This window comes from Schistocerca gregaria, chromosome 3, assembly GCF_023897955.1.
Source record: "Schistocerca gregaria isolate iqSchGreg1 chromosome 3, iqSchGreg1.2, whole genome shotgun sequence".
Taxonomy (NCBI): Eukaryota; Metazoa; Arthropoda; class Insecta; order Orthoptera; family Acrididae; genus Schistocerca; species Schistocerca gregaria.
Window position 1 is genome coordinate 619,155,143 of NC_064922.1, and position 16,698 is coordinate 619,171,840.

At 44.1% G+C, this 16,698-nt stretch overlaps 1 protein-coding gene across 1 annotated transcript in view; it reads right to left on the minus strand.

The window, feature by feature from the left end:
* Nucleotides 1-1,751: 1,751 nt before the first annotated feature.
* Nucleotides 1,752-16,698, minus strand: part of LOC126355533 (pickpocket protein 19-like) — a 115,573-nt gene continuing 100,626 nt past the window's right edge. Inside the window, exons 8-9 of the mRNA XM_050005877.1 lie at nucleotides 1,819-1,872; nucleotides 1,752-1,774 (exon numbers count right to left, since the gene is read on the minus strand). Coding sequence (XP_049861834.1) covers nucleotides 1,752-1,774; nucleotides 1,819-1,872 — 77 coding nt within the window. The remainder of the gene's footprint in view (nucleotides 1,775-1,818; nucleotides 1,873-16,698) is intronic.

Here is a 16,698-nt window from a genome sequence, read left to right on the forward strand (position 1 = left end):
CCTGGCCAGCAAGATCTCCGGATCTGTCCCCCATTGAGCATGTTTGGGACTGGATGAAGCGTCGTCTCACGCGGTCTGCACGTCCAGCACGAACGCTGGTCCAACTGAGGCGCCAGGTGGAAATGGCATGGCAAGCCGTTCCACAGGACTACATCCAGCATCTCTACGATCGTCTCGATGGGAGAATAGCAGCCTGCATTGCTGCGAAAGGTGGATATACACTGTAGTAGTGCCGACATTGTGCATGCTCTGTTGCCTGTGTCTATGTGCCTGTGGTTCTGTCAGTGTGATCATGTGATGTATCTGACCCCAGGAATGTGTCAATAAAGTTTCCCCTTCCTGGGACAATGAATTCACGGTGTTCTTATTTCAATTTCCAGGAGTGTAATTTTCGGGGCCAGATTACTCCTGAGTTCCTTGTAGATAACATCACTCAACAAATTGATTATTTTATATTCATACAACACAATGTCCATTACAACCATAACATTCCGTTCATCGGACTGGAGAATCAAAATGGGCTCATTGCTCGTCATTTCTCACTATAGTGACTCTTTCTTCGTCTGTGATGTGTTTCGGTAGTTTCGCTCTTTGTAGGATGCATAGTGTATACTGTCTTGTGTTTTAGGTTTAGCATTGTGAGAACTGTCTTATTGTCAACAGACTGAATAATTTCTTCTGTATAGATGCTTGTAGTCGTCGGTATAAAGTTCTGTCACCTGGACGGTACTTCTGTCGCTGCTTCGTTGACAGTCTGAGACGACAGGTGTATGTTGATTCAAGACGCATTCACATTTTGCTTTCTGTCCTTGTTCGTTCCTCGAATTTCATCTTCTGGCGTTCCCAGACAATTTTTTTGCGATTTCTGTCGGTTTTGTTCTAGTCTCTTTCCGGTAGTTTGGGCGACACCCACAAATACCTCTTAGCATCATTCTATTGTTGATGCCCCGTTTGCTACAAAACTGGTGACTCCTTTTCCATAGCGAAGCACTGCAGGCACGTTCGTAGACGGCTCCTGGTTTTGGACGAATAGTAAATAATTTAACTGAGTGGTTACGTGATTGCCCACTATGCAGTTGGCCCGGGTTCGATTCCCGGCCGGGCTGGAGATTTTCTCCGCTCGGGGACTGGGTGCTGTGTTGTCATCATCATCTCATCATCACCGACGCGCAAGCGCCCACTGTGGTGTCACCTGAAATACGACTTGCATCCGGTTGCCGAACTCTCCCGAATGGGGCCTCCCGGCCAACAATGCCACAAGCTCATTGCAATTTATTTCGGGACTTGGTAATCACGCCACCTCTAAAAAATTTCAAATCATTGAGTACCTTTTCTTTCGTCTTCCCCAATAATTCCGAATTTCGTATACGTTAGTGAACTTCATTTCCACGCAGATCACTGTAGTAAATGCCTAGACTTCCAAGACAGGAATCAGTCTTGTTTAAAATGCTAAAATTCTAAAATATTCAAGGTATCGGGCTTTCTGAGCGTACAGACCAATTTAGCTGGAGAGTGGTTGCTTCCGTACACTCCGTTTCTAACCGTGTCTTAAGACCCACCGACGTCAAATTTCTTATATTTTGTTGGCCCTAAAATACTTCTGATCGGTGGTATTGCAACAATACCCACAAGTAAACAACAGAATAGTGTTATTATTTACATAGTATATGGTTGTGACTGCCAAACATAGGAAACTTACTTCTAAATTTGTTCATATTTTACCTGTTAACATTTTTTCCCTTTGTGGATGCTTAGTATATGATATGACGTTTTTCTGCAATAAAAGTTTAATTTATAGTAATTCTGTGCCGTACTTACCATTGTTATCATACAAGCACTTGAACTGAACGGCGGTACATGTATTGTGGTTGCCTGAAATGAAAAATTATAATGAGTATATCCTTATTAGGTATAAGAAAAAGAAACATAAAGAGTGCAAAATAGATGGTAATGACTTTTGGTTACACTTCGAACCTACTTTCTTGTGACAGCCATACCGTTTAGTGTTGTCATTCCATACAAAGTGTTGGTAATACTGGCTGTTTGACACACGACGAAGGTGGTGGGTGTGTGTGACTCAGTTCGCCACACATGCTCCGCCCAGTTTGTTGGACTGTACCACATGACTAAACGGTTTTAACCGAACTGCACGAAGTAGAAGTGGCCTTGAAAAGATTCTTGAGAAAATCACTGCCCTTTTTAACAGTTCAGACTGGTGTGAGAGGAGCATCTGCCTCACAAAAGGTGTGACGAAGATTTTCTCCTATTTAGCAGCCAGATCGATTCGACAAATATCATCTGCCTCTATTAATAATCTTATGTTCACTGTTCTGTTATTTCATGTTGCTTACTGACTTTTTTATTAATACCAAATGCAAAATATGTTTTTTCGAATATCTAAAATTGTATTTGTAAATGTATTTTTTGTTGTTGTACATTGTGTAATATTAATGTAAGATTTGATGTTTGTATAATGATGTACTTTGCCCATCAGAACAAAATTAATACCTAGGTTTTATAACTGAAGTTATAAGAGGAAGATAGAAGAAATGGTGTTAATGGTGAACAGAGTTTGATGGAGGCATGTTTCTGAAAGAACGGTTCAAGTACCACCGAAAGAAGAAGTATTTTCAAGAAATCTATAGACAGCGCGGCATGAAGAAAACTGTGCAAAACGAAGAGCTACAACGAAGAAAATTAAAGCGAAGCGGTTTTGGACAACTGAATAGCCTAATGAAGAGTGTTGTTGTGAAAGTTAATGGAGACGTGTTAGCACTGCACGACCGTCTCTAAACCTATGTCAAATATTGACGACATACTGACTTGAACATTGTTATGATTGAAGCTGCTGGTAGCCAGCAACAGCACTTCAAGATAGGAAATCAGAGGCACAATTCAGAGACCAGGCAACAGTAATAGCGTTTAGGTTACGTAGGAAAATAGTAACGGTAGAGATCTGCCAATTCCCGACACTCTGGATAGCTGTCCCAGGATCCAACTTTAGCTCTAGAAAATTATCTGGTAACTCCAAACAACGCCTAGGCCCTGTTGTAAGGTGTTACAGTAGAAGATGATCACAAGCAGATACGCCTTACCAAGGACAGCAAGCCTGATCTGGAGAACAGCAACGTCAGTGGGAGTGAGGTGGGAAATGGGTAAAACTGCTAGAACACCAATCCCCACTCACGGCGGGTCTCGGGGAGGGACAGAGTAATGTACACTGATATGAGAAAAATCATGGGACCTCGACACCGCGATTTACACATATGCAGATAGCGCTAGAATCGCATAATAAGGTATAAAACGGCAGTGAATTGGCGGAGTTGTCATTTGTACTCTAGTGACTCATGTGAAAAGGCTCCCAACCGATTATGGCCACACAACTGGAATTAAGACTTAGAATGCGGAACGACATTGGAGATAGACGGAAGGGACATTCCATTTTGGAAATCGTTAGGGAATTCAACATTCTGAGATCCACAGTGTCAGGAGTATGCCAAGAATACCAGATCTGAGGCATAACCTCTCACCATGGACAACGCACTGGCCGACGGAAATCACTTAACGACCGAGAGCAGCGGCATTTGAGAAAGGTTGACAGTGCTGACAGACAAGCAACACTGCGTGAAATAGCCGCAGAAATCAATGGGGGACATACGAGGAACGTATCCATTAGGAAAGGGCAGTGAAATATGGCTTTAATGGGATATGACAGCAGGCGACCGACGCGAATGTCTTTCCTAACAGCGCGACATCGCCTCAGTACCTCTCCTGGGTTCGTGACAATGTAGTTGATTGGCCTGATCAGATGAGTCCCAATTGCAGTTAGAGAGAGTTGATGGTAGGGTTCCAGTGTGACGCAAACCCCGCTTAGCTATGTGTTATGTGCGAGGCGGAACTATGGGCCTCATGGAAAAAGGGTGACCCGTCTGAGTCACGCAATTTGACTCTTAGTATGATCACGAGCTGTGGCCATTTATAGCACGCGTTGATCACGTAGGATGACGTGAGGATCAATGAACTATACTTGACGGAATGTATCTGGAACATCTTAGGTGATTAGGAAGTTAGTAGACAGGAATACAATTAAATACTTTGCTTTAATTCAGCATCAGCGGTGAACGTCGATCTTGACTTGGAACAATAATATTTTCAAGTGCAGTTATAGATTGAACTGCAAATATTTCTTTACAGTTCTGATTGCTTCACACATATAGATCAATCGTCAATGCATAAAATGTACAGTATGTGGCGCCTGGCTCGGTCGTAGCTACTGACTTAGTTGAAGGTTATGCTAACTAGCGTCTCTGCAAATGAGATCTCCGAAGCTATAACAAGTGAACCATTCCTATTAAGTCGGCTGTAGAACTGGCCAGTGCGCTAGCTTGTCTCGTAAGAACAGCCGAGTGGCGGCGCTCGGTCTGCTAGCGTCGACAGTGGCGACTCGCGGGTCCGATGTGTACTGACGGACCGCGGCCGATTTGAAGCCTACAGCCTAACTAGTGTGGTGCCTTGTACTGACACCACACTATGAAACCAAACTGTCAGCGCAGCACAGTGCAAGCTGGCGGTGACTCCATTTTGATATGGACAGTGTTTTCATGGAATGGACTGCGTCCTCTGGTACAACTGAACCGATCACTATCTCTAAACTGTTATCTTAGGCTACTTGGAGACCATTTTCAGCCATTCATTGACTTCGTGTTCCGAAACAACGACGGAATTTTTATGCACCATGTTGCTGGGCCACAATTGTTTGAAGAACATTCTGAACAACTAAAGCGAATGATTTGGCCACCCAGACCGCCCGACGTCAGTTCCATCGAACATTTATGGGACAAAATCGAGAGGTCAGTTCGTGGAGAAAATCTTGCAACGGCAACACCCTCGCAGTTAAGGACGGCCATAGAGCCTGGATGACTCAGTATCTTTGCAGGGGACTTCCAGCGACTTGCTGAGCTCACCCCACGTCGAGATGCTGCACTAACCCAGGCAAAAGGAGTTCGGCACGGTATTAGGCGGTGTTCCATAACTTTTATCACATCAGTGTGGAACACTGTTGTCGCTAACCATAATAAGGAGGGCAGTGACGTGGAGCTTTCAACTGAATACTGTTGCTGCCAAAGTTTGAGTTTGTTAATGTGAAAACCAGTAACACTCGTACCTAAATAACAGGAAGAGCAGAGGGATCTGGAAGTGTTTGGCCAGACGTACTCTGAAGATACAAGGCCGCATATCGTATTAGCCGAAGCCTGTAGAGTGCCGGCGGTTTGGCGGGCCGATTATAGGTAGGAAGAAATAGTGCGGCGCCGCAGTAGATTGTTGGGACGCGAAAAACCTGTGTCGCTCGTCGCCAGCCTCTGGTAAGTTACGTCAAGTAACTTCTTTATTTTACTCATCAGACTTCTGATTGGTTTGATGTGGCCCGCCACGAATTCCTCTTCTGTGCCAACATCTTCGTCTCAGAGTAGCACTTGCAATCTGCGTCCTCAATTATATGCTGGATATATTCCACTCTCCGTCTTCCTCTGCATATTTAGCTCTCTACAGCTCCCTCTAGTAACATGGAAGTCATTAACGGATGTCTTAACAGATGTTTTACCATCCTGTCCATCTTGTCAATGTTTTCCATATATTCCTTTACTTGTCAATTCGATGCAGGACCTCCTCATTTCTTATGCTGTCAGTCCACCTAATTTTTAACATTCGTCTGTAGCACCACATCTCAAATGCTTCTATTCTCTTTTGTTCCAGTTTATCCACCGTTCACGTTTCACTACTATACAATGCTGTGCTACAAACGTACATATTCAGAGGCTTCTTCCTCAGTTTAAGCCCCGTGCTTGATAGTGGTAGACCTCTCTTGGCCAGGAATGTCCTTTTCGCCAGTGCTAGTCTGCTTTTAATGTCCTCCTTTCTCCGTCCGTCTTGGTTATTTTCCTACCTAGGTGGACGAATTCCTTAACTTCAAGTATTTCGTGACCATGAATCCTGAAGTCAAGTTTCTCGCTGTTCTCATGTCTGCTACTTCTCATTACTTTCACTTTTCTCCGATTTCCTCTCCATCTATATTCTGTACTCGTCAGACTGTTCATTCCATTCAGCAGATCATGTAATTCTACTCCACTTTCACTTAGCGAACCGTATCATTGAAATCCTTTCACTATAAATTTTAATTCCACTCCTGATCCTTTCTTTTATTTCCTACCCCTATTTTTCTCAGAATCTGGAACACCATTTTACATTTTCGAACGCTTTTTCCAGGTCCACAAATTATATGGACGTGTCCTGATTTTTCTTTAGTCTTGCTTCCATTATCATTCACAATGTCAGAATTGCCTCTTTGCTGCCTTTATCTTTCCTTAAGCCAAACTGATCGTCATCTGACACATCCCCAGTTTTATTTTCCATTCTTGTAAGCAACTTGGATGCATGAGCTGTTAAGCTGATTGGGCGATAATTCTTGAATTTGTCAACTCTTGTATTCTTCGGAATTGTGTGGATGATATTTTTCCGAAAATTAGATGGTATGTATCCAGACTCATACATTCTACACACCAACGTGAAAAGTCGTTTTGTTGCCACTTCCCCAATGATCTTAGAAATTCTGATGGAATGTTGTCCATCCCTTCTGTGCTATTTTATCTTGAGTCCTCCAAATCTCGTTTAAATTCTGATTCTAATACTGGATCCTCTATCTCTTCTAAATCCTGTTTCTTCTTCCATGGCATCAGGCAAATCTTTCCCCTCATAAAGGCCTTCAATGTACTCCTTTTACCTATCCGCTCTCTCCTCTGCACTTAACAGTGGAATTCCCGTTGCACTCCTTATGTTACAACCCTTGCTTTTAATTTCACCGAAGGCTATTTTGACTTTCTTATATGCTGAGTGAATCCTTCCAACAATCATTTCTTTTTCGATTTCTTCACATTTTTCGCGCAGCAATTTCGTCTTAGCTTCCCTCCACTTCATATTTATTTCATTCTTCAGTGACATGTGTCTCTGTATTGCTGAATTTCTTTCCAATCTCTGTGATCGCTATTTTTAGGGATGACCATTCACCTTCAACTGTACTGTCTAATTAGCTATTCCTTATTGCTGTAGATATAGTCAGTCCAAACAAGTGCTGCTCTTTACCTCTTTCATGCGACGCCCAGTGTCGACGAAAAGCGTCCAGTTGATTCTCATTACAAACAAAATATTTATTGATAAGGCGGATTATGCAATAGACCAATTTTGGACTGTTGTACCGAATGGGCACATAAAATTTCGCTTTAAAACCCATTTTCTACGGGAAACAAGTCGACACTTTTCGTTGACACTGGGCGTCGCCTGAAAGATGTGACGAGTAGTATTTGTTTGGGCTGACTCCGGCTATATTTTGCAAAAATAAACAGCAGATATCTGCCGAAACACTAGAGAAAATGTGGCTGACGATTTTTAGGAGAGATATCTTTGATATACACCGACGGAGAGAAATGGATTCCATTGATCCCAAATCACCGCTATCTGTGACTTCACTAGTGTCAAGCGAGAGCTCATTGCACGGCAGGGTGGAGGTCTGTTGTGTTTTCTAATGAAAGCTGGTTCTGCTTCGGTGCCAATGCCGTCGTGTGTTGGTTAGAAGAAAGTCAGCTGAGGGCCTGTAATCAATGTGTCTGTGTGCTAAGCACACTGGACACACACTTGGAGTTATGGTCTGGGGTGCGATTTCGTACGACAACAGGGGCACTTTCTTGGTTATCCCACGCACTTTGACTGCAAATTTTTCTGTCAGTCTGGTGATTCGAGCTGAAATGCTGCCATTCGTGAACAGCATTCCAGGGTGTGTATTCCAACGGGATAACGCTCGCCCACATTCCACTGTTGTAACTCAGCATGCTCTACGGAGTGTTGACACACAGCCTTGGTCTGCTAGATCACCAGTTCTATCTCCATTTGAGCATACATGGGACATCATCGGACGACAATTCCAGCGTCATCCACAACCAGCATTCACCATCCCTGTATTGACCGGCCAAGTGCAACAAAATGGAACTACGTCCCACAAACTGACATCCAGCATCACTACAATTCAATGCGTGTATATTTGTGTGTTTGGATTCAGTATTCTGGCGATTACACCGATTATTAATGTACCAGCATTTCACATTTTCAATGGCGTATTTCGCGCGTAGATTAACCTGTGATCTTGTGATGTAATATATTACTTAGGTAAATGTATTCCCGAAATTTGATTACTCTACATTAATTATTTTTTTTGTTTTTGCGATTTTTTCCACGTCATTGAACTTTAAATAAGACTGTAGTGAGAGTCGTTTATTCTAACTTTTACTCTCTTAATCTGAGAGCAGCTACAAGTAAAGTTCCACAAAGCAACGGAAGAGCATGAGCTAACCGATTCAAATGCTGACCCTCGATGTCACTACTGCAAGTACTTACTGCCCTGTGTGTATGAAGGAAAGAATGATAATGAAATGCTTTTCATTTATGGAGCATAGCTGCGTTTGTTGGGATGCCTGAACTCAAAGAATAATTCGCCTCAGAGTTCTGACAACCATCGTCAATGTGATCAAGGGTCTCCACATGGCGTAAGAAAAAGGAACTTGGTGTGCAATTCGTGCAAGACGAGAAGCTGGGCCGAACTTTTATCGCCGAAACATAACTTCTAATTGGTGCGTGAACGACAAACTGTAATTTGTTGACATAGGACTGACAATTAATGACTTGGCGAACTATTATTTCATGCACGGAATCGCCATAACGCTTAGGAACAGTTAGTCAAACAGTACCTAATTGCTACATTGGAATTACTGACCTCTGATAAAACTTTAATTTGTAATTGAGCAGCAGAATTTGTAATTGTTCTGCTACGATGAGACATTTTTTTTTTGTTGAGATGTTTCCTTTCTAAATATTGCGCAATGTATCTAACGGATACCAAGATGGACATTTTCGAATCTTTTGCGCAGAACACGTAGGAAAAGAAATCTGTAATTGGTGGAAACCCAAGGGACAAATAACGAACTGCGAGGCTTCCTTCATTGTGTTGAACATATAAGGTATTAGTAACTACACTGGTGCGTAAAACTTAAGATCGAAAGTAACTCTCCCGTGAAGTGAACCTGCCAAGTAATGTGGGTCGGGGAAGCCTGGACCATACAGAGAAGTTGCAGCATTAAGAAATTGTAGCGAAATGCAGGAAGATCTACAGCGGATAGGCACTTGGTGCAGGGAGTGGCAGCTGACCCTTAACATAGACAAATGTAATGTATTGCGAATACATAGAAAGAAGAACCCTTTATTGTATGATTATATGATAGCGGAACAAACACTGGTAGCAGTTGCTTCTGTAAAATATCTGGGAGTATGCGTAAGGAACGATTTGAAGTGGAATTATCATATAAAATTAATTGTTGGTAAGGCGGGTACCAGGTTGAGATTCATTGGGAGAGTCCTTAGAAAATGTAGTCCATCAACAAAGGAGGTGGCTTACAAAACACCCGTTCGACTTGTACTTGAGTATTGCTCATCAGTGTGGGATCCGTACCAGGTCGGGTTGACAGAGGAGATAGAGAAGATCCAAAGAAGAGCGGCGCGTTTCGTCACAGGGTTATTTGGTAAGCGTGATAGCGTTACGGAGATGTTTAGCAAACTCAAGTGGCAGTCTCTGCAAGAGAGGCGCTCTGCATCGCGGTGTAGCTTGCTCGCCAGATTTCGAGAGGGTGCGTTTCTGGATGAGGTAACGAATATATTGCTTCCCCCTACTTATACCACCCGAGGAGATCACGAATGTACAATTAGAGAGATTCGAGCGCGCACGGAGGCTTTCCGACAGTCGTTCTTCCCGCGAACCATACGCGACTGCAACAGAAAAGGGAGGTAATGACAGTGGTACGTAAAGTGCCCGCCGCCACACACCGTTGGGTCGCTTGCAGATTATGAATGTAGATGTAGATGTAGATACACTGAGGTGACAAAAGTCATGGAATACCTGATAATATCGGGTCGCACCTTCTTTTACCAGCAGGAGTCCGTGGTCTAGGGGTCAGAGGATTTGTACGACTGGCCATTAAAATTTGTACACCACGAAGATGACGTGCTACAGTCGTGAAATTTAACCGACATGAAGAAGATGCTGTGATATGCAAATGATTAGCTTTTCAAGGCATTCACACAATGTTTGCGCCGGTGGCGACACCTACAACGTGCTGACATGTGGAAAGTTTCCAACCGATTTCTCATACACAAACAGCAGCTGACCGGCGTTGCCTGGTGAAACGTTGTTGTGATGCCTCGTGTAAGGAGGAGACATTGCTGCTCGGGTTGGTCGAGATCCAATGACTGTCAGCAGAATATGGAATCGGTGGTTTCAGGAGGGTAATACGGAACGCCGTGCTGGATCCCAACGGCCTCGTATCACTAGCAGCCGAGATGACAGGCATCTCATCCGCATGGCTGTAACGGATCGTGCAGCCACGTCTCGATCCCTGAGTCAACACATGGGGACGTTTGCAAGACAACAACCATCTGCACGAATAGTTCGACGACGTTTGCAGCAGCATGGACTGTCACCTCGGAGAACATGGCTGCGGTTACTCTTGACGCTGCATCACAGACAGGAACGCCTGCGTTGGTGTACTCAACGACGAACCTGAGTGCACGAATGGCAAAACGTCATTTTTTCGGATGAATCCAGGTTCTGTTTACAGCATCATGATGGTCGCATCCGTGTTTGGCGACAACGCGATGAACGCGCATTGGAAGCGTGTATTCGTCATCGCCATACTGGCGTATCACCCGGCGTGATGGTGTGGGGTGCCATTGATTACACGTCTAGGTCACCTCTTGTTCACATTGACGGTACTTTAGAACAGTGGAAGTTACATTTCAGATGTGTTACGACCCTTGGCTCTACTCTTCGTTCGATCCCTGCGAAACCGTACATTTCAGTAGGATAATGCACGACCGCACGTTGCAGGTCCCGTACGGGCCTTTCTGGATACAGAATATGTTCGACTGTTGCCATGGCCAACACATTCTCCAGATCTCTCACCAATTGAAAACGTGTGGTCAACGGTGGCCGAGCAACTGCCTCGTCACAAGACGCCAGTCACTACTCTTGATGAACTGTGGTATCGTGTTAAAGCAGCATGGACAGCTGTATCTGTACACGCCATCCAAGCTCTGTTATTACGGCCAGAGGTGGTTGTTCTGGGTACTGATTTCTCAGGATCTATGCACCCAAACTGCGCGAAAATGTAATCACATGTCAGTTCTAGTATAATATATTTGTCCAGTGAATACCAGTTTATCATCTGCATTTCTTCTTAGTGTAGCGATTTTAATGGCCAGTTGTGTAGCTACCCTCTGTAATAAAAAAAAACTGAGTGAATGGATCAACGAGCAACCTGAACAGATGTCGGTCGGCGTCCTCCACGAACAAATTCAACGGACAGTATAGAACAAAATGATTATATATAAAGGGGTAGCGTCTTTGTTTCATAATCAGAATGTCTTCGGTCGCGGGTCTGAATCCCACTGCTGCTTAAATGTTGATTAATAATCAGCATTTGCGTTCGAAGACTTTCGGCATAAGAAGTCACCCTCATCCTGCCAACGGCTTTGCCAAAGAGGGCAGAGGAACGGACAGAGGTTCAGGGCACACTCTTGTCCCAGGGGTGGGAAACTGCCCCTAAAGGCGGAAGAATCAGCAATGATCAACTGCATGAGGATGCAGAAGGCAATGGAAACCACTGCATTAAAGTCACGTAATTTGTACCCACAGGATATGTGGCCTGTAGTTGAAGAAGTGTCATGATGATCTCTCCATTGTCAAAAGATTCAGGAATAGGCTCCCATTCGGATCTTCAGGAGGGGACTGCCAAGGGGGAGGTTACCATGAGAAAAAGATTGAATAATCAACGAAAGGATAATGTTCTACGAGTCGGGGCGTGGAATGTCAGAAGCTTGAACGTGGTAGGAAAACTAGAAAATCTGAAACGGGAATTGCAAAGACTCAATCTAGATATAGTAGGGGTCAGTGAAGTGAAGTGGAAGGAAGACAAGGATTTGTGGTCAGATGAGTATCGGGTAATATCAACAGCAGAAGAAAACGGCATAACTGGTATAGGATTCGTTATGAATAGGAAGGTAGGGCAGAGAGTGTGTTACCGTGAACAGTTCAGTGATAGGGTTGTTCTGCTCAGAATCGACATCAAACCAACACCCACAACGATTATTCAGGTATACGTGCCAACGTCGCAAGCTGAAGATGAAGAGCTAGAGAAAGTATATGAAGATATTGAAAAGGTAATACAGTACGTTAATGGATACGAAAATCTAATAGTCATGGGACACTGGACTGCAGTAGTAGGGGAAGGAGTGGAAGAAAAGGTTACAGGAGAATATGGGCTTGGGACAAGGAATGAGAGAGGAGAAAGACTAATAGAGTTGTCTAACACGTTTCAACTAATAACAGCGATTACTCTGTTGAAGAATCATAAGAGGAGGAGGAATACTTGGAAAAGGCCGGATGATACGGTAAGATTTCCGCTAGATTACATAATGGTCAGACAGAGATTACGAAATCAGATACTGGATTGCAAGGCGTACCCAGGAGCAGACATAGACTCAGATCACAATATAGTAGTGATGAAGAGTAGTAGTAGTAGTAGTAGTAGTAGAGGGGTTTAGGCGCACGACAGCGAGGTCTTCAGCGCCCGTTCAGTAACATAGTGAGACGGGTGTCAAGAAAAATCCCAGAACAGGAATATAAAATGGAACAGAAAACATGGGTAACAATCGTTGAAAAACATGTGCTCACCCACACCAAAGCGTGGGATGAAGCAGAACGTCAGCAGTAAAACATGGACAACACAGGAAGAAAACGATAGAGGAAGCTAAAACAATGTAGCACATGGAAGTGGCTGGCTGACCGCAAGGAAAAAATGGGAGGAGTCAGCCACTCAGCAATACACTAAAACCTCCAGCCTAAAATTTTAGGCCAGAGTCCAGACACATCACAAAACTTAAAAACCCTAGACACACACGTCTGATGAGAGCTAAAACAGAAGGCAGATCCCCAGCAACTTGTGCCTCTGCCCGTGCACCACGGTATAAAATGCAGTCTGTTAAAATGTGCCGGACAGAGATGTGCACACCACAAGCATCACATAACGGTGGATCCTCCCGCCGTAATAAAAAGCTATGTGTGAGAGGACAGTGCCCGATCCGAAGACGTGTGAGGGCCACCTCCTCCCGCCTGAGCAAACGGCAGGAGGAACGCCACGGCCGAGTGGTTGACTTTATCAACCGCAGTTTATTGGCCGTCACAGCCAGCCATTCGTCCTCCCACAACTCCATGCACTTCCTGTGAAGTGCAACGATGACTGACTGCAAGGGAATAGGACACTGGACCACATCCTGCTCTCTGCAGGCCTCCTTGGCAGCCCGATCGGCCTGTTCATTGCCCATCTAAAATGTTAAACAACAGAGATTGGAATGTAAAATCTGGTGAGCGATCTTTCTTAAAATTAGTCAAATCTAAAATAAGTTTGGGTCTGCGGAGGAGCCAAGATGGGGATCTGCTCCAACCGCGACGCAAAACACGAAGACCAGCCATAGACATCGCAGCGAGGCAATCCTGTGCGCGAATCCCATAGGGCTGCGTCGCACGTTGCCGGTTATGAAATAACTGTGGCAGAGGAGGCTGAGCTATGGCAGGGTATGCAGGGGTGTATGGTGTGGACAAAGTTTTATACGCCTGGCGCACTGTAATTAGCCGTCGCCGCATAGGAAGTGGAGGTTCACCAGCCTCTGCACAGAGGTTTGGTATGGGGCTAGTTCGGAATGCCCCAGTGGCCAACCGAAGCCCTTCATGGTGCACAACGTCCAACATCTTTAAGTAAGAAGGCCTCGCAGACCCATACACCGTGCACCCATAATCGAGCCGAGATCGCACAAACGCCCTGTAAAACTGGAGCAGACAAGTCCTGTCAGCTCCCCATGTACTGTGGCTAAGACATTTTAAAATACTTAAAGCCTTAAGCGACCGCCGTTTAAGGTCTTTAAGATGAGGTAACCACGTGAGCTTAGAGTCAAAAATGAGCCCCAGAAACCTCACCGTGTCTTTAAAAGTAAGAATAGTGTCCCTCATCCGCAACTCAGGAAAGGTTAAAATCGAACGAGATCGGTTAAAAAAAACACATACAGACTTCTCGGTGGAAAACTTAAAACCACTCTTCCGCGCCCAGTCATCCAAACGTCTAATCGTAAGTTGCAACTGACGAGTTGTCGTTGCAAGGCTTGAAGAAGAGCAAAACAAAGAGAAATCATCCACAAACAAAGAACACTGGACAGAACTTCTCACTATGGACGTAATGCTATTAATAGCGATGGCAAAGAGAGTCACACTTAAAACGCTACCCTGAGGGACACCGTTTTCCTGCTCAAAGCGATCATACAGGACGTCACCAATTCGGTATCTAAAATATCGTGGCGAGAGGAAAGACTGAATAAAAAGAGGAAGACAACCCCGAAAACCCCATTCGTGAAGTTGCTCCAGGATGAGACGCCTCCAAGTGGTATCTTAGGCCTTCTCAGTGTCGAAAAATACACCTAGAAGGTGATGACGGCGTAGGAAAGCTTGTTGTATAGCCGCCTCCAGTAGGGCCAGGTTATCGAAGGTGGAACGAAACCTCCTGAACCCACACTGAAAGCGACTAAGGAGTTGCCGGGATTCTAACACCCAGACAAGGCGACGGTTGACCATCCGCTCCAAGGTCTTCCCTATGCAACTAGTGAGGGCAACACTACAGTAGCTACTTGGGTTCGTGCGGTCTTTCCCCGGTTTTAAAAAAGGGATTAAAACTGCCACACGCCACGCGTCAGGAAAGTGACCCGACTTCGAGAACCTCTTGTCGACCCCTATTGAATAGTCTGGGAATTTTGACATTGCCCTCACAGTATATATTTTCTTTAATGTCGTTAGTTGTTAGCAATATTATCTTATGTACAACAACCAAGAGGGAATAATAAGAGTGGACGATCAAGAACGAAGTGCTCGTATTCAGAAGGGAGTAAGACAAGGCTGTAGCCTTTCGCCCCTACTCTTCAATCTGTACATCGAGTATGCAATGATGGAAATAAAAGAAAGATTCAGGAGTGGAATTTAAATTCAAGGTAAAAGGATATCAGTGACACGATACGCTGATGACATTGCTGTCCTGAGTGAGAGTGAAGAAGAATTACATGATATGCTGAACAGAATGTTGAACAGTCTAATGAGTACACAGTATGGACTGAGAGTAAATCGCAGAAAGACGAAAGAAATTAAAAGTAGCAGAAATGAGAACAGCGAGGAACTTAACATCAGGATTGATGGTCACGAAGTAGATGAAGTTAAGGAATTCTGCTATCTAAGCAGTAAAATAATCAATGATGGAAGGAGAAATGGGGACATCAAAAGCAGACTAGCAATGGCAAAAAGGGCAGTCCTGGCCAAGAGAAGTCTACTAATATCAAATATCGGCCTCAATTTGACGAAGAAATTTCTGAGAATGTACGTCTCGAGTACAGCATTGTATGGTAGTGAAACATGGACTGTGGGAAAACCGGAACAGAAGAGAATCGAAGCATTTGAGATGTGGTGCTACAGGCGAATTTTGAAAATTAGGTGGGTCGATAAGGTAAGGAATGAGGAGGTTCTGCGCAGAAGTGAGGGGCGGCGAGGGCGCCGGCCACTGCACTGTCCGTGGTGAGAGGTGATATCTGAAATTTAGTATTCTCGGTCCACTCTTGGCACTGTGGATCTCGGAATACTGATTTCTTTAACGATTTCCGAAATGGAATGTTCCATGAATCTAGCTCCAATTACCATTCCACGTTCAAAGTCTGTTAATTCCAGCAGTGCAGCCATAATCAAGTCGGAAACCTTTCCACATGAATCACCTGAGTACAAATGACAGCTCCTCCAACGTACTCCCTTTTTATACCTTGTGTACGCGATACTGTACATGTGCATATGGCTATCCCATGACTTTAGTCACTTCAGTGTACACAGAAATAACGGCTACAGTATAGTACGGAAGATAGCTGAAATAAATACGCAATGAGACGAACAGAAAAAAAAAAACAATTTTATTCAGGGACTTTAATTACACAGAAGTCACCATGATTGAAATGTGAAAGTGACAAACACGTCCAATCACCCAGCCTGCGTGATGGAGGCCTAGTCCAGATGGTACAGAGCAAACAACAGATTTTCAGATAACACCTAGCTGGTGTGGGGTGGTGGGTGTTAGAGCTGCACCTTTTTTAGATTGAAGTCAGCTGATAGGTATTCCTGCTTAAGGCAAGTCTCTCTAACAAAGGAACCACTTTCGACAAAGCTTAGGTATCCGAGTGATGAGGGAATTAGTATATTTCATCAAAATATACAAGGTATTAGAGATAAAGTTAGCGAATTGCTTATAGATGTTGACTATAAAATTATTGGTGTATCTGAACACTTCTTAAATAAGGAGAGGCTTCCTTTACCAGGATACAGGTTGGCTGGCAGCTTTTCGAGGAGCTCTTTGCGGTGTGGGGGAGTAGCCATGTATGTTAAATACGGAATCCCATTCGAGTCAACTGATGTTTCAAAGTATTGCACTGAAAAGATGTTTGAATGTTCTGAAGGTGTGGTTAAATTTAATG